This window comes from Gilbertella persicaria (assembly GCF_025201335.1).
Source record: "Gilbertella persicaria strain CBS 190.32 chromosome Unknown B0P05scaffold_27, whole genome shotgun sequence".
Classification (NCBI taxonomy): domain Eukaryota; kingdom Fungi; phylum Mucoromycota; class Mucoromycetes; order Mucorales; family Choanephoraceae; genus Gilbertella; species Gilbertella persicaria.
The window spans coordinates 131156-156586 of NW_026251988.1; the positions used below are offsets into that span (position 1 = coordinate 131156).

Genomic DNA, 25431 nt, shown 5'->3' on the forward strand with positions numbered 1-25431 from the left:
GTTCTTGAAAAAAAATCCATATTAATTTCAGCGTTTAGAAAGGTCAAGCTTGCCCTTACATATTTCAGAGATAACAATAATAATTGAATCATTTATTCTGAGACGTTTCAAGCTACTGCAAGGTTATACTCTTAATTGGGTGTGCAAACCGATTTTTTCAGGGTTAAAAAGTGAACGCTCTTATCTTCTTTCAGCATTTCAGGCCAAATGAAAGGAATTCGTTCACCTGTTTCGACAAAGCCTAGCTTTCTGTACCAAGTTAAGATTTCTGGTCGGTTTTCTAAGACATGCATCATGGCATATTTAAAGCCCAATGCGTTCATCTCAATCAATGCTTGGCGAATCAATTTGCCTCCAATACCACGGGATTGATGCAAAGGTGAGACTGAAAACAGACCCACTTCGGCCTCAGCTGGGTCCTCTTTTGAAGGTTGAATTTGAAGTGTACCCACGACTTGTTCTTCTTCAAATGCAAACAGTAATGTATTAGGTTGACCACTCGTGCGGATAAAACGCTCCATATCTTCCAGTGTACAGCGCAAGCCGCTAATAATATGTGATTCAGTGGTCCAGCCACCTTTTTTTTCGATTGAGTATATACATACAAATTAAATTTTTATGTTTAAAGTACCTTCTGAACGATAAGCAGCATTTACTACTTTGGTTGCTTCTTCAGCATGCTTGATATCTGCAGGAATGACTTTACGCACTGAAACTGTAGGTTGAACCATTGAAAATATCTATTTTTTTTAAAAAAAAAAAAAAAAAAAAGAAAATAGGCAAGGGCCAAGTAGATTTTTATTCGAAGGTCAGGGCCAATTAAATGACAGGCATCCTTAGAATGAGTAATGGTGCCTCTTTTGCAAGTAAAATTTCCTTATATGGAAATGGGATTAATTCTCTCTTGTCGACAAAGCCGAGACGAATGTACCAGTTGACTAATTCCTTTCTACAGTCGAAAACATGAACACGGACTTGGTTTATATTTGGCATATTTGTCTGAACATATTCAATAGCTTTTTCGATCAATTGTTTACCAATTCCTCTTGATTGGTGAGTAGGACTGACAGCCAATAGCGACAAGAGTGCCTCTCCGTTTTGTTCAGGTTGAATCAAAATACAACCAATGACGGTGTTGACATCAAAAGCGTATAACAAGACATTAGGCTGCCCACTTTTTTCTATTAGGTTTTGGATGTCTTCAACTTGAACGCGATCGATGCTTACAAGATGGTTCTCTGTTGTCCAACTTTCAGAAGATCGATATGCAGCATTGATCATTTGAAATGCTACTTCATTGTATTGAATATCTTCAAGAGTCACTGGTCGAATATAAATTTCTTTTGTCATGTTTCAAGGGAAAAAAGAACCAGAAAAAAAAATCAACACAGAGGCTAAAATAGAGTGTGTTTGTATGACAAATAAATTTCAATAGGAAAAATATGTCTAAAATAGTAGAATGAGTCATGTATCCAATAGTTTAAAAAACCAGGAACATTCAAATGGTGCTGCGATTGTGGGAAAGAACTAGACTTGCCAAGAGATCTTCGATGTTCATTTTCAGGGTCCTCTTTAATTTTTTAAAAGAAGGGAAAGGTTCAATGTAGTATACCAACGTAGATTTCAAATGCTTTTCTTGATATTGTCTTTCATTGTATCCCTTTGCTATAGTTTTGTTCTTTTTCTTGCAAAGTAAAAAGGATAAATATATATTTATAAAGACTAAGATCGAACTACAGGGCCATGAAGCTATCTTTTAAACATATCAAATGAGATTTCGTTTGTTTCGGTTACTTAAGAAAAGAAACATACGTCAAGAATAAACCTATAAATTCCAAGGGATACTTTATTCTATTCGTTTCTTCCTCTTTCTCTATCAACATGTTGAAATCCTTGCTTCTTGTTTTGTTGTCTATTGCTAATACAGCCTTAGCACAAAACTATTTCTATGGTTTAAACTACGGTATTGATCAAAACAACTGTCCTGGCTACGACAAGATCAAGGCGGATTTTACCAAGATCAAGGAGTATACTAATCGTGTCCGTACTTTCTCTCTCTCTGTTTGTAACCAAGGTGCTCTTGCATTACAGGCTGCCAACGAACTTGACATGAACATCTACTTGGGTATGTGGATTGATCGTCCTGACACTTTCAATAATGAGATGAACGCACTCAAGGGCATTCTCGGTAGCCAATTGTCTCTTGGCAAGGTTGATGGTCTTATTGTTGGTTCTGAAGTTCTTTATCGTAAAGACACTGATGAAAACAGCTTGGCAAACTACATTGATCAAGTCGGTCAAATGGTCCGTCCTAAAGGAGTTAAAGTAACAACCGCTGATGTTTACTACGAATTCCCTCCTGTTGTTGTTGACAAGATTGACTTTTTAATGATGTGAGTTAGTACACTTGATTAGAAGACATGACTGATAAGAATATGTAGGAATGCTTTTCCATATTGGGAAGGAGTCACTGCCGATCAAGGCGCAACTACCTTGTTGCAACATTATGAAACAGTGGTTACAAAAGCCAATGGCAAACCTGTTCGTATTACTGAAACAGGCTGGCCTTCTAATGGTGATAACTTTGGTGCCTCTATTGCTTCTCCCGAGAACCAGCGATTGTATCTCTCTAATGTCTTGTGCCAAACCAGAAACAAGGGTATTGATTTGATCTGGTTCTCTGCCTTTGATGAACCTTACAAGGCAGGTGTCGAAGCTTATTGGGGTCTTATGAACTCTGAACAAAACCTCAAGGCTAACTTGACCACTTCTCTTCTTGCCAACCCTACATGTTAAACAAAATAAAACAAAAATATATCTTCATGATGGATTTATTGTACAGAGGCTCTTTTTTCTATATATGTTATTTTTAAAGTGTCTTTTCGTCAACTTTGACATTTTCTGTAGATTTGGCTGCTTCAACAAATTCCTCGAGAACTTGAGCAGTTTTTTTAACGCTTTCAGTAGGAGGTGATTTGATCCATTCCTTGGGAAATTCTAGTCTTTGTTTTGGCTTTGGTAAGTTAAGAGGAATGTCAGCGAATGTATCCTTGGTGTCCTATAGAAAATAAATAAATAAATAAATGACTTTAATAAAAATCCTGTTCTTCATTACCTTGGCTTCTTGAATGAGTTTCTTCAAAGTGTCGATCAAAAACTTTTTGTTTTGTTTACGGTGAGGGAATCGTTCGCTTGACATGACAAGTTCGTTTGTGTTGACATTGTATCTAGGCCCACTCAATAATAAAAACTTGTGCTTTTCTGTTTCATTCAATTTCAAGTTATCAATATTGACACTCAAAACAACTTTGCGTTCGACTGGATGTCCTTCACCTAAATAAGTGTGTGACTTGAACTTGAGGATTTGATCGGCCTTGGGTGCTTCAAAAGGTTTGGCATAAGCTAACAGGGGGTTAGTGTATAAACTTTTTTTTTTTATCAGTACCATTTAACTTGGGCAATTCAAACTCGGTCTTTCTCAAGTATTTACGAACTTCTCTGATGTTCTCAAATAAGTTATGACCAATAGTAGTTTGGTCGTCAAAGTCAAACTTGGGCATAAAGCTAACATCAAACTTCTTTTCGGCTTTTCTACGAGGTGTTTGTCGGCCCGCAAGTGCTACAGAGCTGGTAGAAAATTGCTTAATAGTAACCTTGGCTGTATTCTGTCTGACAATAACTTGCTTCAACATATTTTACAAATATAAAAAAAAGAGGGTCAAATGTCACTATTTTACGGGGGAAGAAAAAAACAAGAAATCGTTGTGACGTCCAAACCCCTACCCGATCCGAACAATAAAGTAGCCGTCCTCGGGCACCAATTTTATTCTTATATGAATTTAAGTCTTTTTGCCAGAGTCAATGAAAAAATAGCAAATACTACTAGACTAATTACAATCCAAAAGAAATAAACTAAGTTATCATAGTCTTTTCCAGGAACCTTGACATTCATTCCTTGAAACAGGTTAATAAAAAAAGTCTATTGAGTTGAAATTTACCCCATAAACCAGTAATCAAATTCATAGGTAACATCACAGTGGCAAAAATAGTCAATCTTCCAATAACATGATTAGTAGAATTAGACGTTTCTGTCAATTGAATTGAGATACGCGCCAAATAATTTGATTCAGATCTTGCTAATACAGTCTCATAATGATTCAAGTTTTGAACCATAGTTAAGATATGGTCTTGAACATCACCTAAATATAGTTCCACATCAGGATAAATCTTGCCATCTGTCAGTTCATCAAAAACTACATCTTGACATGCATGCCGGTTCTCTAAAATGCGTTTCATCAACCCACGCACAACCTCTACTTTGGTTCCCAGCAGTCGTACCATTTGAATTACTTTCTTACGACAGGTACCGATACGTAACACTACGTCAGTCTGATCTACTTTGTAGAGTAGAACAGAATCATCAATAGCATCTACTTCTGACTCAATTTGCTGAATGATTGGTGCAAAACTATCTGTAATTTCATCTATTAGAGCATAATTGATCCAGTCTGGCACAATTTCGATATAGTCTTGTAGTTGTTTTACTCTTTGTTGTACATTGCCTACATGTGGTACCTGTTCAAAGTGAAACTGAAGTTTGTGTTAATTTCTAAATGTATACTCAATGAACTTTACAGTTAAGGTGTGCTTCTTTGTGACAATGTTGTAGAATGTTACTGGCTTTAATTGTTGTATATCATGCAAGAAGGCCCGATAACAAACGAACATATAGTGTCGAAAAACATCGCATTTTTCTCTTATTTCATACGACATGATATCCTCAGTAGTCAAAGGATGAATATGAAACATCTTTTAATTGTTAGACTTGTCGCATTTTGATTCTTTAATCTTCTTACTTTACTCAACATGATCATTTCTTCGTTGGTAGGTGCAGTAACGTCTATCCAATAATTCTCTTTGAGTAAAAGTCCTTCCAATGTCATCTGCGGGGGTAAGCTGATTTCTTGCAGAGTGGGTCCTAAAAGACTTCCAGTGTCAGGATGATAATACATGAATCTATTTTCATCTTTTGTTGTCTGAGGTGGATATTGCGAATATTTCTGCTGATGGTTGCATGTAAGTGTGTTATCTCCATAAAGGCTCAACAAATGGCGTTGTGCTTTATCTGCATCTCCTACTTCCTCTATAGAATGAATTGTGTAACCTTGATTTTTGCCTCCAGGCACAGGTGATTGACCTGGACTATAGGGTTGTTCTTTTCTTTTCTGCATTAGCTCATAAAGAGCATTTAGGTTGATATCCTCAAAACTGCTATTGCCATTGTTGTTTTTAGGAATTGTCTTGTTTTTATGTCGATCATCTAAAGTGCTCTCATTACTGGACACGGATGGTCTATTATTTGGAGGAAAACAAATATCCTCTTCGGGCTTTTGTTGAAAAGAAGTCCGATGAAATAACTTATCTAAATCTCGAGGCTCAGTGTTGAGTAGTAAGGAGCCTTTATTATGCGTAGTGTTTAACTCGTCACTACTGGTATTTTGTGTGTGGGTATATGGTGGAAAATACAGACTAGTGTCCATGAGAAGACCAAAAAAAGAAGAAAATAAAAAAGAAGAACGTTTAAACATATTATAGGATAGATTTCATAGTTTAGATTGCGCCTTAGGAGAAGTTTCTTTTTTCTTCATTCAGTAAGGGATGCATGGCATCGAGAGGGGGGAGGGAGTTTTATCAGGGGAGAGGAGGTCGACAATAAATGTAAACCTTCATAAACAAATACTCTTGACGTGTAAGTCTAATGTTGTACGCATAATTAACATAAATTGGGCTTTTAAACTCAATTTATTTGTTTAGTGCCATGGTCTATAGGCGGGTGCTTAATCGACCCAACAAGGCAACGCACGTCTATATATAAATTAGCAAAAGAGCCAATCATCTTTCAACACACTTGCTATTCTCGGTGTAGCCAAAAAGTTAAAATTTAAAAAGACCAAGTTTGATAGTTTTGTTTTCTTCTTCACTCTTTCTCTTTTTTTTTAATTTTTTAACATGGTCAAGTCAACCTTCTTGTTTGCTGCTATTGCTGCCACTTTCTCTGCCCTCACTCAAACAGTTTTGGCTGATAGCGATGTTCTTTCTTTGACAGATAAGACTTTCGATCAAGAAGTGTCTAACCAAGATTTGATGTTGGTTGAATTTTTTGCTCCTTGGTGTGGTCACTGTAAAGCTCTTGGTAAGTTAAAGAAGACAATGATTCAATGTGCACGTATATTTATCATTTTGTATAGCTCCTGAATATGAAATTGCTGCTACCACTCTTAAGGACAAGATTAAGCTTGCCAAGGTTGACTGTACTGAAAATCAAGACCTCTGTCAAAAGCATGGTATTCAAGGTTACCCTACTCTCAAGGTCTTCAGAGGTACTGAAAGCACTGATTACAAGGGTGCTCGTAAGGCTGACGGCATTGTGAGCTACATGCAAAAGTAAGTATAGAGAAATACAATTAGAGTTGGAATGCGTGTTTGTGCGCGGGGAAAAGATATATATATATATATATATATATATATATATATTTATGCGTAGCAAAAATACTAAATTTCTATTTAACTTTCTAGGCAAGCTGCTCCTGCTCTTGCTGATTTGGATGCCACCAACTTCACTGAATTCAAGAACTCTGACCGTGTTGTCGTTGTTGGTTATGTCAAGGATGAAGAATCTAAGGCCACTTTGAAGTCTGTTGCTGATAAGATGCGTGACGACTTCCTCTTTGGTGTTGTTACTGATGAAGCTCTTGCTAAGGAACACGAAGTCACTTTCCCTTCTGTCGTCGTCTACAAGCAATTCGATGAAGGCCGTAATGACCTCGCTGGTGCTTTAGATGCTGATGCCATTAAGGAATTCGTCAAGACTAGCTCTGTTCCTCTTTTGGATGAAATCGATGCTTCCAACTTCCAATCTTATGCCGAATCTGGTCTTCCTTTGGCTTACATTTTCCACGACAATGCTGACGACCAAAAGCGTCTTACCGAAATGGCTGCTCCTTTGGCCAAGAAGTATAAGGGCAAGATCAACTTTGTTCACATTGATGCCAACAAGTACGGTGCCCACGCTGATAACTTGGCCTTGAAGCAAACATGGCCCGCTTTCGGTATTCAACACTTGGATAGCGGCGCCAAGTTCCCCTTGGATCAATCTAAGGAACTCACTTTTGAAAACTTGGAACCCTTCTTGCAAGACTATGCTGATGGTAAGGTTAAGGCTACTGTCAAGTCTGCTGAAGCTCCTGCTGATAACAATGGTCCCGTCAAGGTTGTTGTTGCTAACGAATTCAAGGATATTGTCTTGGACAAGTCTAAGGATGTCTTTTTGGAAGTCTATGCTCCCTGGTGTGGTCACTGCAAGCGTTTGGCTCCTACTTGGGAACAATTGGGTAAAGCTGCCGCTGAACAAGATCCTTCTATTGTCATTGCCAAGTTAGACGGTACTGAAAACGATATTCCCGAAGAAGGTGGTTTCGAAATCACTGGCTTCCCCACTCTTAAATTCTTCAAGGCCGAAACTAATGAATTGGTTGATTACGAAGGTGATCGTTCTATTGAAGACTTGACCGAATTCATTTCTAAGCACAGCTCCAAGAAGACAAAGATTGTTGTTCCCAAGGAAGAAGAAAAGGTTGCTGAAGACAAGGAAAAAGAAAAGGAACCTGTCAACACTCACGATGAATTGTAAATTTCCCCTCTGCATATATGTATCCCCCCTTTTTAATTTTCATAGCTTAACATATCCAATAAAAAAAAGTTCATTTTGTGCAATACCAAACGTTTTGTGACACTTCCAATAATGTCAAACAACACGAAAAAAACAGTCTTACTTGGAAAACAAAAAGGTGGGCTCCATTGTGGCGCTATTGTAAAATTCTCGGTAAAATATGACAACAAAAAAAAAAGCCAGAAACTGTTTGAATGGATTTTTATAAATTCAAGGACAATACAATGCTAACTTAGTTGGTAGCTTTCTTGGTAGTATGCTTCTTGGTGGACTTCTTTGACTTTTTGCTGGTTGTCTTCTTAACCTTCTTGGCTTTTTTAGTAGTTGTGTGAGGAAGCGAGTGACAACGAACATGTTCTGGGGTGTTTCCCTTTGCAGGGTATCCGACACAAACTGCAGAAGCCCTTCTACCAGCGCTACTCTTTTTAGTGGTGGTCTTTTTAGTGGTGGTCTTTTTAGTGGTGGTCTTTTTAGTAGCACTCTTCTTAGTGGTAGTCTTCTTAGTAGTGGTCTTCTTGGTGGTTTTCTTTGGTTTAATTGTCTTTTTAGTTTTCTTTGTAGTGGTCTTTTTACTGCCACCCTTGATTGTAACGTAGCCTAAAAATCAACAATTTAATACAATTAATTCAGGTTATTAAATAGTTTACCAGCAAAAGACAAGTCTTTGGCATTGGGACCAGCTTCAATGACACTAACGTAAACATATTAATATAAATTCAATTAATTGGATTGAATTGGTCTTACTAGTCCTTAGCCTCGATGTCGCTAGGGACCTTCCACTTATAATGACCAACAGAAGCTTTTACATTGTCAGCAATCAAGCCATCAATAGTCAATGATTGGGAAGGTCCTGAAGCGTACTGAAGACGAATATGTTCAGATGTGGCATCATTAACATCCCTATACAATATGTATTTAGTTACTGTCACGTCTATTGTATTTCATTGATTACCACTTGATTTGTACGGTAGAACCAGCCTTCCAAACATCATTAGCTTTGGGTTCAGTAATAGTAACTGAACTGGCGCCAATCAATTGAAGAACAGCTGAAAGTGACAAGAACACAAGAGTTGATTTAAACATGTTTTAAGGAGTGGACGGTTTTTGTTTAAGGGAACGGGTTGGGTAAAATAAAAGAGAAAAAAAAAGGTTTTTGGTCGGTGAGAGAAAGAAAAGAAGAAATAATCCAGAATTTTGTATATTTAAGCACAATAGTGAATGAACAAATATATTTGGTGATACATCAACACGATGGGAAAAGAGAGTCTTTAACTATAAAGAGATGACCCTAGTAGATCTTTGTTATTATTGTGTAACCGTTCGTCATAAGAAAATATATATATATATATATTTTAATTTTAAATAAACAAAACTTATAATGTTCGGCATTCTCTCCTTATTCAATGATAATAGAAGTATATAAAAGAAATAAAAAAAATAAAAAAAAGATAGAGGGAATAGATTCGAATTTTGCAGAGCATTTTGTAATATTCTCGTTTTTCTACTCTGCAATGTCTCATTTCATAATAACATTACCTTTTATTGTCATTTATTTTGTGGCGGTTGCCCAGGTTGGGTGTCGTTGCATCTGTGACCCAATTGATATTCTGTGCCTGGAGAATTGCGGTAATACAAATCAATAAGCTCAAAACATGTGTTTAAGCTAATTATGGTTAAAAAGTGAGGGACGCCCATGACTGTATTATTGACTGTACAAATAATGATTGCTTTACCAATTGCATTAACGCGCATTGGCCTGGAGCTACTTTTGAAGAAGCCATTGAGAAAGAACAACAGCCGAATATAACCATTAACGCGGATAGCTCTATTCAAACATATGAACCAACTATTTCTAGCCAAGACTTTAGTTTATTCAATACCACAATGGACTCAGAAAGCGCAGGTACTGTTTTTGCACCAACACTATCTGTTTCAAGCACTGTCTTTGAATCCATTGTGACAAGTAAGTATATTTTTAGGGGATGGAACGAATATATGCTGATGGTTTTTTTTAGCTCATACAACAGTTATTAGATTAACAACCGTTACTCCGACACTTAACACGATGTCTTCAAGCTCGTTCTTAGAGACAGGTACTCCTTCATCTTCTTCAGCAAGCTTCAGGGATATGTTTGATCCTTCTGTTTTGCTTGTTACAGTTTCTTTATTAATATTTACAATTTACATCTTAGCTTAAACAGACATAAATGTATTATGAATAAACCGTATAGCTTTTAAAAACAAGTTGGTTTGGACCGAAAAAAAAAAATTCGACAAGCACAAAATGCTACTAAAATTACAGTTACATGAACTTTATTCAAAAGGAGAACACTTGTTTTTTCTTTTCATTTTACAAGAAAACAATTTAACTTATCAAATTAACTACTATCTGATCAACGTTTTTATTCAATGATTAGTTTGGAGGTACTATTAGTGGTCTATTTGACTTTCTAATGCATATCTTGCTTTGGCCCATTCTTTTTCTGATTCATAGATCGTCCTGGCTATACTATGCGAGTCTATACCAGAATTTCCTGTTAAAATGAAATTCTTTGCAAAAGTGTATTTCCAAAGAACTCGCGGATCCACACCTTGTGATTGAAGAGCCAACTGCAATTGCTCGCGTCTTGCTTGTGTATCGTTGTTTTTGTTTCTACCATATCCTTGTACTACTTCTTGATGGACATCCAGTGGCAGATTCTCTTGATAGTTAAGAATGTATTTCAATACTGAAGGAGCACTAGTGCTATAGGAAAAGATACCATATTCTCTTGATAAAATATATGCCAATCGTTCATAACGCTGCTCGTAAATCAATTGAGGCTGAATGTTTGGATTGATTCCTGAGATCAACCAAGATAGATTGACGTGAACGGAATGAATATGTAAGTGACTTATATCTAATTGTGGTAAGCTATCATCCCAAGGGGAATGAGAAGACGTGGCGCCTTGAAATTGACCTGATTTACTGAAAATGTAGGAAAATGTCATAATCATTCCTTGATCTCCTATATATTGTAACTGTTTGTCTTGCTTGATCTTTGGGATAGGCAATTGAAATATTTGTTCCCGAAATGGGTTGTATTTTAAATGAAATAGTATTTGAGCACGTTCACCGAGCGATAAATTGTCTAAAGTACCAGATTCTATTGTAGCTTGCTCAAACCATTCGTCAAAAAGTATTTGTATTGTTCTACCTGGATTCGCACCAAAGCAAGCCTTGCTTTCATCTGAAGAAAGTCTGTATTCAATTACTTGATGATCAGCATCATAAGAATGAGGCACCATATTGACAAGTGAGGCATTACTTTTGGGAGACAGTTTGACAAAAAGTTTTTTTCGAGGACTACTAAATGCAAGATAGAGATGATATTCGCATAGCCGTTTCCATTGTCTATTGACAGACCGAATATAGTAAACCTCAGAATAAGAAAGGTAAGAAAATATCTTGTCAAGAATTTCTGTAGGAAGCATCATTTTGTATTAAATGTAAGAAAATGAAGGGAAAGAACAGACGTGTTTTATATAGGATTTTGATCCTTTTACTTTTCCAAACAAAAATTAAGCAATCAAGGCCTGCCAAGTTTTCTTCACTTATTTTGTTATGCTAACGATATAGCCATTTACTTAGCTTTGTTTTAAAGAAGCGCGTCACAGAACAATGCATGATAGTCTCTTACTTTTAGCACCAGTACTTATCAAATTGCTGCTTCCTTCTACTTGTAAATAGACAACAGCAAATCGCCGTGATACGTTTGGCAAGTATCTCATAGTGCGGCTTACAGCTCTTTTGATTTTTTCAGAGAAAAAAAAGCAGTATTGTCTATCTATCTGTGACCTAGATCTGTGGTTTATTAATGAAAAGAAAGCTTAAAAAAAGATAGAAGACATTTGCTTTTGCGACCGTCTATTTCAATACAAGGTAAAAAGGGATCTTTATTTGGAAAAGAGGACTATACACATATTTTACACAATTTGTTTTTAGACAACAACCATACTTTGTTGTTTCTTCAAAGCCTGTTCATTTGCTTCTTTTTCAGCTTCTAAGATAGCTTTTGCATTCTTTCTTCTTTGTCTCTCTTCATATCTATAGCATCATTAGAACCAATAGCAAATAGAGTTCATTTAACTTACACAAATCTATTTTCAATGATACGTTCAATAATGCCTTGTGTTGTAATTGTACTTTTGGGTGTCTCAATTTCAACGTATAAACCACGCTTTTTAGGCAATTCATAGGGATCACTACCATCCAAATCAGGTTCTGAAGGCATGTTGCCATGGGCAACAATGTTCACATTGTATTCTTTGTTCATGACATCTTCTGTCACACTGTAAGGAGCACCGATAATGACTTCATCTACGTACTAAAAGGAAAAAAAAGTTAGCTTGTTAAGATTAGCGGCTAGGGACTTACCCGACAAGCTAAAACACTAAGTGCACGCTCATGCAAGTTCATTAATGGATAATTAGCGCCCTTGATATTATTCACTGTCTATCCAACATTAATCAATAAACCAATCTTAATTTTTTCTTACCTGATCATCATGGACACCAACAATCAAAAAGTCACCTAATTCTTTAGCTCTTTTCAAGAATTCAATATGTCCAACATGGAAAAGATCAAAAGTACCATCCACATATACCACACGGTCAGTTTCCTTGGGTTCAATTCCTTTCGAAAACTGTACAATACGTTTTGATGTAGGCAAGAAATGAGAGACCTTGGCTGGAGCACTGAATGATCCTACTTGTTTAGGATCTACACCACTCAATACGTCTTCTGTTTGACTGACAGCTGAAACACTGCGGTGATTGTGATGATTACAGGTCATTAATAGCATACGTCCTACTAATTCTGTTGTAGAAACACCTTGTGTACGTTTGCATTCCTTATAGAGACCAGCATCCTTTACAGCTTGATAACAATCAGTACCATCAGCCATTGTCGTGATATCGTCCCCATGGACACAGAAATCAATATTGTGTTCCTTAAGGATTTCGACCGTTGTATTGTAAGGTGCATTAGGCACCACTTCATCCACCCATTTACAAGCAGCAACAGCCGCATAACGCTCTTGTTCTTTCATCACAGTAGGACCCTTGTTTTTTTCAATCTCACTATCAGAATGAACACCCACAACTAATATATCACCCATTTCCTTGGCCTATTTTATATCTCAATATATAGCCTCTGTTTCTATTCTCTTTTACCTGACGAAGTGCGTTCGCATGTCCATAATGCATCATGTCAAAACAACCATCAACCCAAACTCTAAAATGAAATTTTAGTTCATGTCAAAAAATGCATTTTCTTTTCTTGCCTTATAGGTTTTCTCTCAGAAGCAGCCATCATTATTCTATAATATTCTCAATAGAAGAAACAATGACAAAGCGAAAAAAAGAGAGAAAGAAAGAAAACCAAACTAAATGTCAAGTTTTATAGTTTAAGCATCAACTTTCACGTGAAAACATAACTGTGCCTGAATCATCATATAAGACTAAAAAAGAAGTCTATATCACAAGATGAACATAAGACTCTCTTAGCTGCGATTAAGGATTATCATCAGATAAATGAGCATCACGTTTCCTAGCACACATTTAATTTTGTGTTGTTTACATGATCTTGCACAAAACAAGATCCCCAATCCAAAAACGTAAGTCGTTTTGATTGGATGTGGGCTTTAAATCGTTTGATCTTGACTAGAAGGTATATCACTTTATTAGATCATGTTGCAGAAAAAAAAAAGGGATACAAGAGAACAAAGCTTATTTCTTAACCACAAGATTCTTAACAAGTTCTGTGATTTCAGTCAACTTGTCCATGATTTCTTTAGGAATACTTTTAAATGTGTCTTCTGGTTCTTGTGGAACTTGCTGTGTATCTTCTTCATCATGACTAGTGAGTTCGTCTGACTCGGGACTATCAAATCGACGATTGTTCTGGTTCTTGCTAGGATCCACATTTCTAGGATGATGCTGACGACGAACATGATCAGCGAGTTCAGAAAGGCCTGTTTCAGGACAATGAAACCAACAAGAAGGGCAACCATAATGAAGAAGGTCACATTCAGCATCGGGTTCAGAGGGAAAATAATAGTCTGGGTCTAGTGGACGATTATGGCCTACTTGGCGACGAGGGATACTATAACCATGAATACGCTCAACATGGTTAATTACTTGAGGAGCCTTGCTGAGAATACTACCACAAATATAGCAAGCATAATCGATCTTGACACTTTCTTTAAATTCTTTTGAGTGTACCATTGAATAAAGCAAAAAAAAAAAAAAAAAAAAAAAAAAAAAGTGTTTCTTTGTATTGATATGTTGTTAAAGTAAGTCTCTTTTTATTTATTTATTCTCAACGATTTATCAAGAATACAGTGTGATAAATAAGTTATACAATAGACCTACTACAAATGACTTGATTTATTCCGGCAACTTTCATGCATAAATTGGGCTTGAATAATTAAAAAAAAAAAAGAAAGTGTGACGCGCGCGTGAATTAACGCGTTAAAAGAGGAGCGTGAATAAATAAAAACTTTTTCTTCAATCTTATTTCTATTGTAAATATGATACGTCGTAGTCGTTCTAGTGGTATAAATAACCATGATACTGAAAAAGAAGTAACAAAGAAATCTTCTAGCAAAGGTAATAATAAACCGTTTTGTTTTGTTTATTGACTCGATAATAGGTACCAAAAGAAAAAATACAGACGACCTCGAAAACTTGTCCACAGATAAAAAAGCAAAGACAGATGTATCATCGAATCAATGTAATTTGAAAGACATGCAAAATACTCGATAATAACTCAATGTATAGCCAATATTTCTACTACCACCACTTGTCTTAAATCAAACAACGTACAACAAGAAGGCAACCTATACCAAAGAGCAAAAGCTGTATTTAGACGCACAGCTATTCCTTCTCAACTTATTGGCCGAGAAAATGAAAAGCAACGCATGATGGACTTTTGGAGGGATCATGTCTTGGCTAATAAACCAGGCTGTATGTATATTTCAGGCAAACCAGGCACAGGCAAGACAGCCATGTTGAATGAGATGATGCGAACGATGGAAAAAGAAACAAGTCAGTTGCATCAAGTCAAGACGGTCAATGTGAATTGTATGAGCATGAAAGAACCCAAACAGATTTACGAGAAATTGATAGAAGAACTAAGTCCAAAGACACCCATTGGATCAGACATGGCTACACAAGCTCAAGACATTATCAATGCCAAAAGGGATGTGTTGAGGTAATGAATATACTGAACACAGGCGCTGTACTCACACTCATGTCTGTACAGTGTTGTTATTTTGGATGAAATTGATTATCTAAAGACAAAAGACCAAGATGTTTTGTACAAACTGTTTGAATGGACTTCATTGCCTGATTCTCGCTTAGTCTTGATTGGTATCTCGAATGCTTTGGATTTAACAGATCGTATTCTGCCTCGTCTCAGAGCAAAGAATTGCGAACCACAACTCTTGAATTTCAATTCCTATGGTAATGAAGAAGTTCAGAACATCATCAAAGGTCGTCTGTATTCGCTTGTAGACTCTCCAACAGAGACTACACCCATACCCTTAATACAGCCTATTGCAATCAAGTTGATTGCGAGTAAGGTAGCTGGTTCAGCCAGTGATGTAAGAACAGCCCTTGATATATGTTTAAAAGCCATTGAAGTAGCAGAAGCAGAACAAAAAAAGCCAACCAATGTATTAGGAGAAAGAAAAGCCAATAGCCATACTACAATACCCAATACAGAGCCCAAAGTAACGATTGCTCATGTTTCCAAAGTAGTCAAGGCTATCTCTGGCAAGACAAGTGCTCAAAAAGTGAAAGAATTAAAACTTCATGAGAAGATTGTGTTGGGTGTCTTGCTTGTCATGAATCGTTCTACAAAAGCAAAAAAGAATCAACAGTCAACCATACGAGAGGTAATTGTGTATAGCTCTATTTACAGTGTATTTATTATTATTATTATTATTGTTTAGTTTAAAGAAAACTATACAAAACTATGCTCTCAATCCACGAATGTTCCTGTTGTCTCGACAAATGAATTGAATGATATTTTAAATGGACTAGAAACTAAAAGTATCATTACATTAAGTAAGAGTAAAGACAACACAAAGATACAATTGACAGTACAAGAAAACGAAATACTTGATTCAATCAATGAATCTTCTGTCTTGAAATCATGGATGGAAGAAATCATTTAAAATAAACTACGTATTTTTTGCAAGTAGTACAGATCTCTCTCTCTTTTTTTATCGCTTTTTTTTTCTCTCTCTTTTTATATAACATGGTTGAAGCGAGTATTCCAAAATATTACACGCTTGAAGATAAAGAGTACATAGCACCTCATTATCAAATTAGAAATGACTACAAGAAATACGCGCTTCATCACACGCCGATTGTGATTGACAATGGTAAAATAAAGGTCAATCATGATCATGTATTCTTATTCTTATTTAGGTTCTAGTACGTGTAAAGCGGGTTGGGCAACAGAGAAGCTTCCTTCTAGTAAGTTCAATGACTGATGATTGATCAAGACTTATATTTTGATTAGTGATCTTTGATAATGTTGTATCTAAATACAGAGATCGTCGTTTGAATCAATCAGTATTGGCTGTAGGCATGGATGCTTTGGCTGATCCAGCTGCTAAATCCAATGCACGCTCTCCCTTTGAGAACAATGTGGTGTGTGATTTTGAAAGAATGGTAATCAAAGGCATCTTTCTACAATTTTACTTATGATCCTATATAGGAATCCATTCTGGACTATATCTTTATTGTCTTGGGTATCAACACAAATAGTGTCCAGCATCCTATTGTATTATCAGAAGCACCATGTACACCTAAATACAGTAGATCACGTAAGGTTGCCATACATATCTATTCTCTACTAAGTTGCTTATTTAGGCATGACTGAATTGTTGTTTGAAAACTATCATGTACCTTCTGTAGCTTATGGTATTGATTCACTTTTTAGTTATCATGCTAATGGTGGATCAAGCGGTATGATCATCAGTGGAGGCAACAACACAACCCATATCATTCCTACCATCAATGGCAAAGGCATTCTTTCTCGTACAAAGCGTATTTCCTATGGTGGTACACAATCTTCTGAATACATGTTGAAATTGATGCAACTCAAATATCCTACTTTCCCTACAAAAATGTCGATTGGACAAGCACAAGAATTAGTTGAGCGACATGCATTTGTAGCTAAAGATTATCATTCGACATTGAAGGTATTGGAATCAAGGTCCACATTGGGTGACTTGGATCGTATTATTCAGTTCCCATTTACTGCACCCATGATTGAAGAAAAGACACAAGAAGAATTAGATAGGCAGGCAATAAAGAAGGAAGAAAATGCCAGACGATTACGTGAAGCAGCAGCCAAGAGTCGCTTAGAGAAATTGGTTGCTCGCGAACAACAATATGAAGCATTCACGAATCTCAAGAATATGAAGGGCACGATCAAAAAGACAGACTGGCTTGTAAGTTTGAATAGTTCCATAGTGTATACATACTCATGTTATGTATAGGCTCAAATCAAAGAAGCAGGATTTAAGGATGAAGCAGATCTAGACGATACAATCGGCCAACTTGACAAGGCCATTCAGCGTGCTCGTAATAAAGAACTCGGAATAGAAGAAGTAGAAGAAAAAGAACCACCTATGACTACACTCATAGATGTTCCAGACGATCAACTCGACGAAGCTGACAAGAAAGAAAAACGTAAACAGAAGCTTATGAAAGCCAATTATGATGCACGTCAACGAGCCAAAAAAGCCAAAGAAGAAGCACGTCAACGGGAAGAAGAATTGGCGCGTCAAGAAGAACAGAAAAGATTGGAGGATCCAGATTCATGGATTGCAAAAATCAAGGATAAAAGACAAGCTGTTGTTGATCGACTAAAGCAACGTAAAAGACTTGCTTCAGAACTAGCCGACAGAAGATCCCGTGCTTCTCAATTACGTATGAAATCCATTGCCAATCTAGCCAGTGATGGACCCACTTCAAAGCGTAGAAGAAAAGGTAATGAAGAAGATACGTTTGGTCAAGATGATGATGACTGGGCTATTTACCGTGAAATCAGTCGTGAAGATGAGTCAGACGAGGAAGAAGAAGACTTGTCTGAACTTAATCAATACGAGTCTCTTTTGTTACAACATGATCCAGAGTTTTCATCTGAGCATTTGTATGAAAACATGTCTTCACCTACCAATACATTGTTGCATTTACTTTCAAGAGGCGTCTATCCACTTTATGACCCTACAGATATGGAACAAAGTTATCAGTTACATGTCAACATTGAACGTATGCGTGTGCCTGAAGTTTTGTTCCAGCCTAGTATTATTGGCTTAGATCAGGCTGGTTTGATTGAGACTGTGAATGATATCGTCAAGACATTTGATACCAGTCAAAGACCTGCATTAATAGAGGTAAACCAGCACATAACGGATCTACAGAAGATTGACATACTATCTAGAATATCTTTTTGACAGGTGGATTTAGTCAATTACCAGGTCTTTCTGACAGAATTCATGTTGCTCTTCAGTCTATTTCTCCTGTGAATACTAGAATCAAAGTTAAACGTGCTCTTGATCCTATCCTTGATGCTTGGAGAGGTGCTGCTATGTTTGCACAAGAAGAATCAAACAAGCAGTCGTTTATAACAAAGCAAGAATACCAAGAGTATGGTCCTGAATACATGAAGGAGCATGGTTTAGGAAATGTTGTTCAAAAATAAAAAGAGATTTATTTACAATGATGCAAGTGAAGAGGTAGTCTATAAAGAAGAAGGGTTGATAGATTGGTTAAGAACCTATGCAAAAGTTAGTTTTTTTTTCTTGCTTATTTTTTATAAGGACTTACATCAATAAAAGCAGACTGTTGTTGACTAATTTCGCCAAAGCGCTTGCTCACTAATTCAGAGTGCTTTAAAAATCGCTCAGCACATTTGTTGACACAGGCAGCCTATCTCACATAAGTATATCATGTTGTTATCTGTCTTACTCACTTCTCTTCCTGTGACAGCCTTTGTTGTAAAGTCATTAGCACATTGTTTGAAGCATCGATCAACAAGGCCTGTAAACATATTGACAAAATCATTCATCTTTTTGATCAAGATTAATACTCAATGAATAACATGCCATGCTTTACATTACTTGTCTCTGTTCCATCATGGCATTGATCTGTGCCTGTTCAGCGAAGTTATATTTTGAATAGTCCATATAGAAAAAGGAAAAAAGAACAGGGTAAAGATCAGCCATACCGGACATTCATTTTATCTATGCAATCGGACACATTCGGTGGGAAACAAACCAAGTATACCGGGAAACAAGCTTATGAAGATTGTTCCGATACGGTTGCTATGTGTGGTGGTTGCCATGATGACTGAAAATGACGCCAATCAAAGACGATGGGTTTTTATAAGCTGGACTCGACATGGAGTGATGCGGTAATGGGCACGTGATCATCATGGATAATGCGCATTTCTGTTCCTTTTTCAACAAGTAATTTTCTTTCTTTTTATCAACCCTTCACTCTCACTCTCTTTATCTCTCTATCTTTCTCTTTTTCTTTCTCTTTTTTTCTATATACTCAAGAAGAAAGGTTAGAGATTGGGAGTCTATAACGAGTTTATTTCATAGTTTATGCACTCAGACAAGAAGTGATGCAATCTTCTAATAACCCATCTTCTGCTATACCAACAGGTCCCTCAACATCTACAAACATACGTAACTCTAAACTAGATCAAATTATTCAAGTAAATAACAGATAAACAGACTGCATGATTGATATTTCTACTATAGAACTTTTATACGAAAACAGTACAGATAGTTATACAAGGACGTTGTCACGATACACGATATGGTAAAAGAGCAAGTTTAAAGGGCTCTTCTTCTAGTAGAAAGATAAACAAATGGGTATTAGTCTATATGCAAAATTGCAATTTTTTCTTAAAAGAATTTATTATAGTTTAATATTGCTACGGATGATGTGGAAGTATTAAAAGAAGAACTTAAGTATTGGAGGACTATAGCCATTCAATCAGATAAAGAACCACCACCTATGATTCTCGATATTTATTTAGACACGTCTAAACTCTCATTCAATCAGTCATTGATTGTTGCTGATGATAATTTACGTTGGGGAAGAATCGAACTCAACAAAGCAGACACGCATATTGATAAAATCTTGATTGAATCATGGGAATTGAGTCTCAAGTAAGCCATGGCCATCCCCTTCCTCCTTTTCTATTTACTCATGTCTTGGTAGACATCCATTGCCGGATTTCTCTGTAGATTTACCTAACCTGTATAAGCGATCCATTGTGTTTTTTCGCTCTTTACATTCTTTAACTAGAATACTACCGAGCTATGATCTATATCGCCAAATTCGCAAGTCAAGCGATACAGCCTTATCCATTGGTTATCGTTTGTCTTCTTCTGCATCAACTGTATATCCCGAAGAGATTTCATTAGGTTCTACTATTTTGGAAAACGATGCTCGTAAGCCTACAAAGACCTATGAGTTTTCGGATATTGTTACGCCTATAGGGTAAACACGGCGTATTGAAACACGCTTTATTGATGCTTTTATAGAACCTTTAAACTGAATGTTACTTATCGCCGTAATTGTGATTTTAGAGTGGAAGATACTGAGAGAGATCTCAGTGCTCAATTTATTGATATGGATGAGCAGTTTTTTACACCTACTATGGCAAAATACCAACAACATCAACATCGTCATCATCAACAACAACAACAACAACATCAACATCAACAAATTCCTGCTCAAGAACAACTCATGCCTATGTTTTCGTCTAAACAATCTTCCTTGGACACAAAAGCGGTAACTATCTTGCGTGAATATATATAAGAAAATGATCATATCATCTGATATCTTGTAAATTTAGGATTTAACGCCTTCTGTATCCACATCAAGTAGAGAAAACCGCCCACCTTCTCTGCGACAAATAGGGCGTAGCGAATCACCTACAGGTCGTAGGGCATCTGCTCCATTTGTTGTATCACCATTCAAATCTCCTTTTCTTTCTTCGTCTCCTCAAGCAGATTCTATATGTAAGTAACATGAAGATTTAATGTACAAGCAAATTCCTAACTAGTGTCTGGAGTCGGGAGTAGTGGCGCCCAGCTAGCGACGCAACGACAATATGCTGCTTCACCCACACCTTCTGAACGTTCTGCTCGGCCCTTGGATAGTGGATCATTCAGTCGAAAAATTGAGTTCTCGTCTAGTTTTGACAAGTACAAATCGTCCAGTCCAAGCCGTGAATCACCTTCGAGTGCAAGCATGATGATGCGACGTTGGTCTCGAACAAGCGATTTGAGTTCAATCTATTTCAAAGCAGAGGACGATGATAACCTTGAAGATTTTGTTCGTTTAGTAGGATCAAATCAAGAACTCAAGCTGTTTCAACAAAGAGGAAACTCTGATTTGCTTTCTTCCGCGTCTGATTCAGAAACAAGTAGTATGATGAAATTATCTCATTTCCAGAATTTACGTGAAACACACAATTCTTTGTCAGAATCATTGTCTTCAAGTATGTTAATTCAACAACAGCCTCATCATCAAGACACAACGGGTGCTGCTGTAAATACGATTTCGCCCGTTTCGTCTACTTCGTCTACAGGACGCTCTTATCAGCCTGTTGTACCGTCACCTTTGCATGCAGAGCAACGATCTACTTCGCCTGTCCATATTCCTCGAAGTTACCCTCAATTAAGGTCGAATATGATGATGACCAATGCATTAAAGATTGGTCATCGTTCTAGTCATAGCCATGATCAAGAACAACGTGATGATGATGGTGAAGGTGGAAGTGGAGAGAAAGATCTGTCAGCTTATTCAACTTACCCTCAAGATTATCATCGTCAAGAGCTTCATCTAATCAGACACGATATAGGTCATACTATAAGCAGAATTACGACTACGCCTGGTACTACTGCTACTACTACCACCATGACTGCTCATCATGATAATAATCATCCCACTAATATGGTTGCTAATACTGCTTCTACTGAACGTCATGCCATTGCACAACCTCGACCCAGGTCCGTTGGTCGTGGAAGTACCATACGTCCACTCAGTAGCATTACTCGAGGCGAAGGAGAAAGCTCCAGCGATCTGTACAATCGTAGTGGAGGCAGTAGTTTATTGATGCAAGATCATTCTACAGATAATCATTCAAGTCATAGAGCTTCCGTCATGGATGACGATGATTCACTTGTGTTTAAAATGAGTGAGCTTGAATGCGAAGGACCTCCTCGAGCATCTACTACACCACCTAACAAACAACATGAAATGGTGTTCAATAATCGACACAAAATGTTTATCAAGTCAGCTTCGACTTCTACATCGCCTACCAACTATGATCAATTTCTTGAGGTAACACCTACGCCCTTGTCGCCTCCTCTTTTGCAACGGTTACAAACCATGTCAACTCATACTGAAGAACAAGAGAAAGAAACGACAGCTGTTATTCCTAAACCCACCATGCCATTTGATGCTTGGTGAATATACATAACCCCCTTTTTTTTGTAATATTAGATCTTTTTTTTTTCTTAGGCACTAACAAGCACACAAATACACATATATATACATATAAACAACATAATACTTTCTCTTTTTCTCTCTCTCAAACACACGTATGAAATAACATGCTATATTCACTCTTCTATACTTTTTATTCTTCTCTTTTTTTTTTGTTAGCAATAATAAATCCTTACACTGGGCAAGCGAATTGTAATTTTCTTTATGTAATGTAATACAAGGTTCTATCAATTTGTAACCAACATCATTTTTCTTATGAACACCAATTGTAATCCCAAGAACATTTTTTCATCTTTTCCCATCCATCTAATGAATTTTGAACCGTCTTGCTGTACTCTTCCATAGGCTAAATGATGTGAAAAATCACAAGGTAATAAAATCGAGATATGCATAATCCCATTGTTACATCAACGCATGAATCTACCAATAATGGATTCTAACTAAACCTCCCTTCATCTTTCAGGAAACGTCCACACGATTCTTAACTGCTGGAAAACACAGAATAGATGAAACGGTCTATTTTGTGTCATTGTTAAACAACGAAAAGTTGTTCCAGTTCTTTTACCTTTGTTCTACAAATGTATACCTGAAAAGGAAAAAATTAAACTGTGGGGAATAGGCGAGTATTGACATTTTTCTATTGTGTACAAAACAATAAGTCGAGCCTACCTCGGAAGAGAGAAAAGAGGGAAACATGATCGGCATATAGTATGTATTGTTGCGCATGAAAATTTCTCAGATTGTACATTGTATACGCTCGATCAAGCCTATCCGTCATTGCTAATACAAGTTTTTTTTTGTGTTTGGGTAATGGCTGAAAAAAAAGGGAAACAAAAGAATATACCGGAAATTCACATTTGCTTCAATGTTATTATACAGTCTAACATTCTTTGAAAGTTTATTCTTATTTTTTCTTGTCGAATTCAGTTTGCTTCTTGTGCAAAGAGCTGAGTTTTTCTTTCTGTGTCAAATGTTTTTTATATAAAAAGGACAAGTTTTGAAGCAATTCTTTTTTTTTTATCATCATCAAACAATATGGTTTTCTCCAAGCTTTTTAAGAAGCCTATCCTTCTCATTGTCACTTACTTGACTGTTACTGTTGTAGCTGAAACTGTTCCTACTTCAGCTCAAGTTCAAGTTAAGTCCTTCAACTATGATGGCTCTACTCTTTCAGGTCAAATTTATGTAAGTAATTGAGAGGAAGCGAATAGTCATTCTGAATTTGCTTTAGGTTCAAAACATTGCTTACGAAAAGACTGTTACTGTCGTTTACTCTGATGGCTCTGATAACTGGAATAACAATGGTAACACCATTGCTGCCAGCTATTCTTCTTCTATTTCAGGTAGCAATTACGAATACTGGACTTTCTCTTCTTCTGTTCCTAGCATCAAGCAATTCTATATCAAGGTATAAAAAAAAAAGGAAACATGTATGACAAATTAGCTTTACTAACATCATCATCTGTATTCAGTATGTCGTTGCTGGCAAGACTTACTATGATAACAATGGTACAAAGAACTATCAAGGTATGTAATTCACATGTTGCATGAAATATCAGTTACACTAACACAAAGGCTTTAATTGTATCAATTTAGTGAGTGCAAGCACCCCTACTACCACTACTACCACTACTTCTTCTGGAGCCACCAAGACTACTACTACCATTGGCCCTACTTCTACAAGTACTGTCTTCCCCTCTGGCAACTCTACCATTTCTTCTTGGCTCAAGGGTCAAATTGAAACCAGTCGTTTTGCCATGCTCCGTAACATCAACCCTGCTGGTACTGTCAAGGGTTTCATTGCTGCTTCTTTGTCTACTGCTAACCCTGACTATTTCTATGCCTGGACCCGTGATGCTGCTTTAGTCGGCCATGTTATTGCCAATGACTACAACCGTACCTTAGCTGGTAACAGCACTTACCTTGGTCTTTTGAAGGACTATGTTACTTTCTCTGTCAACTCTCAATCTACTTCTACTATCTGTAACTGTCTCGGTGAACCCAAGTTTAACAAGGATGGTTCTGGCTACAGCGGTGCATGGGGCCGTCCTCAAAATGATGGCCCTGCTGAACGTGCTGATACATTCATCTTGATTGCTGACAGTATCTTGAAACAAACTGGTGATGCTACCTATGTAACTGGTACCTTGCGTCCTGCTATCTACAAGGATTTGGACTACGTTGTCAATGTTTGGTCTAACGGTTGTTTCGATTTGTGGGAAGAAGTTAATGGTGTTCACTTTTACACTTTGATGGTCATGCGTCGTTCTTTGATTTTGGGTGCCAACTTTGCTTCTCGTAACGGTGATTCTACTCGTGCCAGTACTTACACCAACACTGCCAACTCTATCAAGACCAAGATTGACACCTTCTGGTCTTCTTCCAACAACTATGTTGCTGTCAGTCAAAGCGTCACTGGTGGTGTCAACAAGGCTGGTTATGATGTTGCTAACTTGATTGCTGCTAATGTTGGTAGTCTCGATGACGGTTTCTACACTCCTGGTTCCGAAAGAATTCTCGCTACTGCTGTTGCTGTTGAAAGTAAATTTGCTTCTATTTACGGTGTTAACCAAAACTTGCCCAGCTGGCTCGGTAACTCTATCGGTAGATACCCTGAAGACACTTACAATGGTAACGGTAACTCTCAAGGTAACCCTTGGTTCATTGCCACTAATACTTATGCTGAGCTCTACTACCGTGCTATCAAGGAATGGACCAACAACGGTGGTGTCACCGTCACTAATGTTAACTTCAACTTCTTCAAGAAGTTTGATAGCAGTGCTTCTGTTGGTACCAAGTACACTGTTGGTACCTCTGCCTTTAACACCTTGACTCAAAATGTTGCTCTTGCTGCTGACAATTTCTTCTCTACTGTTAAGGTTCATGCTGCCACCAATGGTTCTATGTCTGAACAATTCGGTCGTGATAGCGGTGTCATGACTGGTGCTCGCGATTTGACTTGGTCTCACGCCAGTTTGATTACTGCTGCTCTTGCCAAGACAGGTGCTCCTGTAGCTTAAGTCGATTCTTGTTGACACGATTTCATTTTTAATTTTTTATATCATCATTGCTATCAATAAATTGTACTATTTATCATTAATTTATTT

The 25431-nt window shown here is 37.1% G+C and overlaps 16 protein-coding genes across 16 annotated transcripts; 7 read left to right on the forward strand and 9 right to left on the reverse strand.

The window, feature by feature from the left end:
• Positions 1-131: 131 nt before the first annotated feature.
• Positions 132-731, reverse strand: B0P05DRAFT_588429 (acyl-CoA N-acyltransferase; the record flags this gene model as incomplete). The annotated part of the gene is made up of 2 exons (XM_051582660.1): positions 132-577; positions 632-731. 2 exons carry the CDS (start codon positions 729-731, stop codon positions 132-134), a joined length of 546 nt encoding a protein of 181 aa, XP_051433479.1.
• On the reverse strand, positions 646-1477 carry B0P05DRAFT_547341 (acyl-CoA N-acyltransferase). Its single transcript, XM_051578867.1, has 2 exons — positions 773-1477; positions 646-717 (listed from the first exon to the last, which is right to left on the reverse strand). The coding sequence occupies exon 1, from the start codon at positions 1348-1350 to the stop codon at positions 820-822; it is 531 nt and encodes a 176-aa protein (XP_051433480.1). The 5' UTR covers positions 1351-1477; the 3' UTR covers positions 646-717; positions 773-819.
• A 397-nt stretch (positions 1478-1874) lies between these two features.
• B0P05DRAFT_547343 (glycoside hydrolase superfamily) lies at positions 1875-2834 on the forward strand. Its single transcript, XM_051578868.1, has 2 exons — positions 1875-2393; positions 2442-2834. Exons 1-2 carry the CDS (start codon positions 1882-1884, stop codon positions 2794-2796), a joined length of 867 nt encoding a protein of 288 aa, XP_051433481.1. The 5' UTR covers positions 1875-1881; the 3' UTR covers positions 2797-2834.
• On the reverse strand, positions 2819-3713 carry B0P05DRAFT_547344 (mitochondrial ribosomal subunit protein-domain-containing protein). Its single transcript, XM_051578869.1, has 3 exons — positions 3446-3713; positions 3116-3402; positions 2819-3058 (listed from the first exon to the last, which is right to left on the reverse strand). The coding sequence occupies exons 1-3, from the start codon at positions 3690-3692 to the stop codon at positions 2870-2872; spliced, it is 723 nt and encodes a 240-aa protein (XP_051433482.1). The 5' UTR covers positions 3693-3713; the 3' UTR covers positions 2819-2869.
• Positions 3714-3764: 51 nt separating this feature from the next.
• Positions 3765-5540, reverse strand: B0P05DRAFT_512534 (uncharacterized protein; the record flags this gene model as incomplete). Its single annotated transcript, XM_051575641.1, has 5 exons — positions 3765-3954; positions 3999-4590; positions 4636-4809; positions 4857-5119; positions 5198-5540. The coding sequence occupies 5 exons, from the start codon at positions 5538-5540 to the stop codon at positions 3830-3832; spliced, it is 1497 nt and encodes a 498-aa protein (XP_051433483.1). The 3' UTR covers positions 3765-3829.
• Positions 5541-5833: 293 nt separating this feature from the next.
• Positions 5834-7777, forward strand: B0P05DRAFT_512537 (thioredoxin-like protein). Its single transcript, XM_051575642.1, has 3 exons — positions 5834-6193; positions 6249-6444; positions 6577-7777. The coding sequence occupies exons 1-3, from the start codon at positions 6010-6012 to the stop codon at positions 7688-7690; spliced, it is 1494 nt and encodes a 497-aa protein (XP_051433484.1). The 5' UTR covers positions 5834-6009; the 3' UTR covers positions 7691-7777.
• Positions 7778-8472: 695 nt separating this feature from the next.
• Positions 8473-8812, reverse strand: B0P05DRAFT_472768 (uncharacterized protein; the record flags this gene model as incomplete). Its single annotated transcript, XM_051574699.1, has 2 exons — positions 8473-8629; positions 8682-8812. 2 exons carry the CDS (start codon positions 8810-8812, stop codon positions 8473-8475), a joined length of 288 nt encoding a protein of 95 aa, XP_051433485.1.
• A 379-nt stretch (positions 8813-9191) lies between these two features.
• Positions 9192-9970, forward strand: B0P05DRAFT_547351 (uncharacterized protein). Its single transcript, XM_051578870.1, has 3 exons — positions 9192-9355; positions 9411-9692; positions 9745-9970. The coding sequence occupies exons 1-3, from the start codon at positions 9241-9243 to the stop codon at positions 9924-9926; spliced, it is 579 nt and encodes a 192-aa protein (XP_051433486.1). The 5' UTR covers positions 9192-9240; the 3' UTR covers positions 9927-9970.
• Positions 9971-10159: 189 nt separating this feature from the next.
• Positions 10160-11203, reverse strand: B0P05DRAFT_472845 (uncharacterized protein; the record flags this gene model as incomplete). The annotated part of the gene is made up of 2 exons (XM_051574705.1): positions 10160-10629; positions 10690-11203. 2 exons carry the CDS (start codon positions 11201-11203, stop codon positions 10160-10162), a joined length of 984 nt encoding a protein of 327 aa, XP_051433487.1.
• A 418-nt stretch (positions 11204-11621) lies between these two features.
• On the reverse strand, positions 11622-13006 carry B0P05DRAFT_617212 (uncharacterized protein). Its single transcript, XM_051583413.1, has 6 exons — positions 12944-13006; positions 12537-12897; positions 12268-12491; positions 12147-12224; positions 11864-12096; positions 11622-11816 (listed from the first exon to the last, which is right to left on the reverse strand). Exons 1-6 carry the CDS (start codon positions 12977-12979, stop codon positions 11711-11713), a joined length of 1038 nt encoding a protein of 345 aa, XP_051433488.1. The 5' UTR covers positions 12980-13006; the 3' UTR covers positions 11622-11710.
• A 415-nt stretch (positions 13007-13421) lies between these two features.
• B0P05DRAFT_547358 (uncharacterized protein) lies at positions 13422-14014 on the reverse strand. Its single transcript, XM_051578871.1, has one exon. The coding sequence runs from the start codon at positions 13994-13996 to the stop codon at positions 13499-13501; it is 498 nt and encodes a 165-aa protein (XP_051433489.1). The 5' UTR covers positions 13997-14014; the 3' UTR covers positions 13422-13498.
• Positions 14015-14294: 280 nt separating this feature from the next.
• Positions 14295-15880, forward strand: B0P05DRAFT_151636 (P-loop containing nucleoside triphosphate hydrolase protein). Its single transcript, XM_051573084.1, has 4 exons — positions 14295-14383; positions 14428-14504; positions 14552-14984; positions 15036-15880. The coding sequence occupies exons 3-4, from the start codon at positions 14692-14694 to the stop codon at positions 15724-15726; spliced, it is 984 nt and encodes a 327-aa protein (XP_051433490.1). The 5' UTR covers positions 14295-14383; positions 14428-14504; positions 14552-14691; the 3' UTR covers positions 15727-15880.
• A 998-nt stretch (positions 15881-16878) lies between these two features.
• Positions 16879-18494, forward strand: B0P05DRAFT_580053 (uncharacterized protein; the record flags this gene model as incomplete). The annotated part of the gene is made up of 3 exons (XM_051581988.1): positions 16879-17238; positions 17287-18186; positions 18234-18494. 3 exons carry the CDS (start codon positions 16879-16881, stop codon positions 18492-18494), a joined length of 1521 nt encoding a protein of 506 aa, XP_051433491.1.
• Positions 18495-18503: 9 nt separating this feature from the next.
• Positions 18504-19002, reverse strand: B0P05DRAFT_547363 (Tim10/DDP family zinc finger-domain-containing protein). Its single transcript, XM_051578872.1, has 4 exons — positions 18913-19002; positions 18765-18860; positions 18620-18721; positions 18504-18569 (listed from the first exon to the last, which is right to left on the reverse strand). Exons 1-4 carry the CDS (start codon positions 18976-18978, stop codon positions 18534-18536), a joined length of 300 nt encoding a protein of 99 aa, XP_051433492.1. The 5' UTR covers positions 18979-19002; the 3' UTR covers positions 18504-18533.
• Positions 19003-19194: 192 nt separating this feature from the next.
• B0P05DRAFT_547368 (autophagy-related protein 13-domain-containing protein) lies at positions 19195-22514 on the forward strand. The gene is made up of 7 exons (XM_051578873.1): positions 19195-19514; positions 19561-19674; positions 19727-19974; positions 20027-20308; positions 20353-20602; positions 20667-20832; positions 20886-22514. The coding sequence occupies exons 1-7, from the start codon at positions 19422-19424 to the stop codon at positions 22286-22288; spliced, it is 2556 nt and encodes an 851-aa protein (XP_051433493.1). The 5' UTR covers positions 19195-19421; the 3' UTR covers positions 22289-22514.
• Positions 22515-23359: 845 nt separating this feature from the next.
• Positions 23360-25344, forward strand: B0P05DRAFT_572732 (glucoamylase glam; the record flags this gene model as incomplete). The annotated part of the gene is made up of 4 exons (XM_051581457.1): positions 23360-23509; positions 23556-23732; positions 23797-23851; positions 23921-25344. 4 exons carry the CDS (start codon positions 23360-23362, stop codon positions 25342-25344), a joined length of 1806 nt encoding a protein of 601 aa, XP_051433494.1.
• Between the last annotated feature and the right edge of the window lie 87 nt (positions 25345-25431).

Bases quoted from the DNA above. Each gene is read 5' to 3' on its own strand.
- B0P05DRAFT_547351 (XM_051578870.1), top strand. From the start codon at position 9,241: ATGTCTCATTTCATAATAACATTACCTTTTATTGTCATTTATTTTGTG. The intron at 9,356-9,410 runs GTAATACAAATC...ATGGTTAAAAAG, and splicing joins TCTGTGCCTGGAGAATTGCG to TGAGGGACGCCCATGACTGT. The intron at 9,693-9,744 runs GTAAGTATATTT...GGTTTTTTTTAG, and splicing joins CTTTGAATCCATTGTGACAA to CTCATACAACAGTTATTAGA.
- B0P05DRAFT_547358 (XM_051578871.1), bottom strand. From the start codon at position 13,996: ATGGTACACTCAAAAGAATTTAAAGAAAGTGTCAAGATCGATTATGCT.
- B0P05DRAFT_547343 (XM_051578868.1), top strand. From the start codon at position 1,882: ATGTTGAAATCCTTGCTTCTTGTTTTGTTGTCTATTGCTAATACAGCC. The intron at 2,394-2,441 runs GTGAGTTAGTAC...AAGAATATGTAG, and splicing joins AAGATTGACTTTTTAATGAT to GAATGCTTTTCCATATTGGG.
- B0P05DRAFT_512537 (XM_051575642.1), top strand. From the start codon at position 6,010: ATGGTCAAGTCAACCTTCTTGTTTGCTGCTATTGCTGCCACTTTCTCT. The intron at 6,194-6,248 runs GTAAGTTAAAGA...CATTTTGTATAG, and splicing joins TGGTCACTGTAAAGCTCTTG to CTCCTGAATATGAAATTGCT. The intron at 6,445-6,576 runs GTAAGTATAGAG...TTAACTTTCTAG, and splicing joins ATTGTGAGCTACATGCAAAA to GCAAGCTGCTCCTGCTCTTG.
- B0P05DRAFT_617212 (XM_051583413.1), bottom strand. From the start codon at position 12,979: ATGATGCATTATGGACATGCGAACGCACTTCGTCAG. The intron at 12,898-12,943 runs GTAAAAGAGAAT...GATATAAAATAG, and splicing joins ATGCGAACGCACTTCGTCAG to GCCAAGGAAATGGGTGATAT. The intron at 12,097-12,146 runs GTAAGTCCCTAG...TTTTCCTTTTAG, and splicing joins TTAGTGTTTTAGCTTGTCGG to TACGTAGATGAAGTCATTAT.
- B0P05DRAFT_151636 (XM_051573084.1), top strand. From the start codon at position 14,692: ATGATGGACTTTTGGAGGGATCATGTCTTGGCTAATAAACCAGGCTGT. The intron at 14,985-15,035 runs GTAATGAATATA...ATGTCTGTACAG, and splicing joins GCCAAAAGGGATGTGTTGAG to TGTTGTTATTTTGGATGAAA.
- B0P05DRAFT_547341 (XM_051578867.1), bottom strand. From the start codon at position 1,350: ATGACAAAAGAAATTTATATTCGACCAGTGACTCTTGAAGATATTCAA.
- B0P05DRAFT_547368 (XM_051578873.1), top strand. From the start codon at position 19,422: ATGCAATCTTCTAATAACCCATCTTCTGCTATACCAACAGGTCCCTCA. The intron at 19,515-19,560 runs GTAAATAACAGA...TTTCTACTATAG, and splicing joins AACTAGATCAAATTATTCAA to AACTTTTATACGAAAACAGT. The intron at 20,309-20,352 runs GTAAACACGGCG...ATGCTTTTATAG, and splicing joins GATATTGTTACGCCTATAGG to AACCTTTAAACTGAATGTTA.
- B0P05DRAFT_547344 (XM_051578869.1), bottom strand. From the start codon at position 3,692: ATGTTGAAGCAAGTTATTGTCAGACAGAATACAGCCAAGGTTACTATT. The intron at 3,403-3,445 runs GTACTGATAAAA...ACCCCCTGTTAG, and splicing joins TGAATTGCCCAAGTTAAATG to CTTATGCCAAACCTTTTGAA. The intron at 3,059-3,115 runs GTAATGAAGAAC...TATTTTCTATAG, and splicing joins AACTCATTCAAGAAGCCAAG to GACACCAAGGATACATTCGC.
- B0P05DRAFT_547363 (XM_051578872.1), bottom strand. From the start codon at position 18,978: ATGGACTATTCAAAATATAACTTCGCTGAACAGGCACAGATCAATGCC. The intron at 18,861-18,912 runs GTAATGTAAAGC...TTGATCAAAAAG, and splicing joins CCATGATGGAACAGAGACAA to ATGAATGATTTTGTCAATAT. The intron at 18,570-18,619 runs GTAAGTCCTTAT...ACTTTTGCATAG, and splicing joins AACAGTCTGCTTTTATTGAT to GTTCTTAACCAATCTATCAA.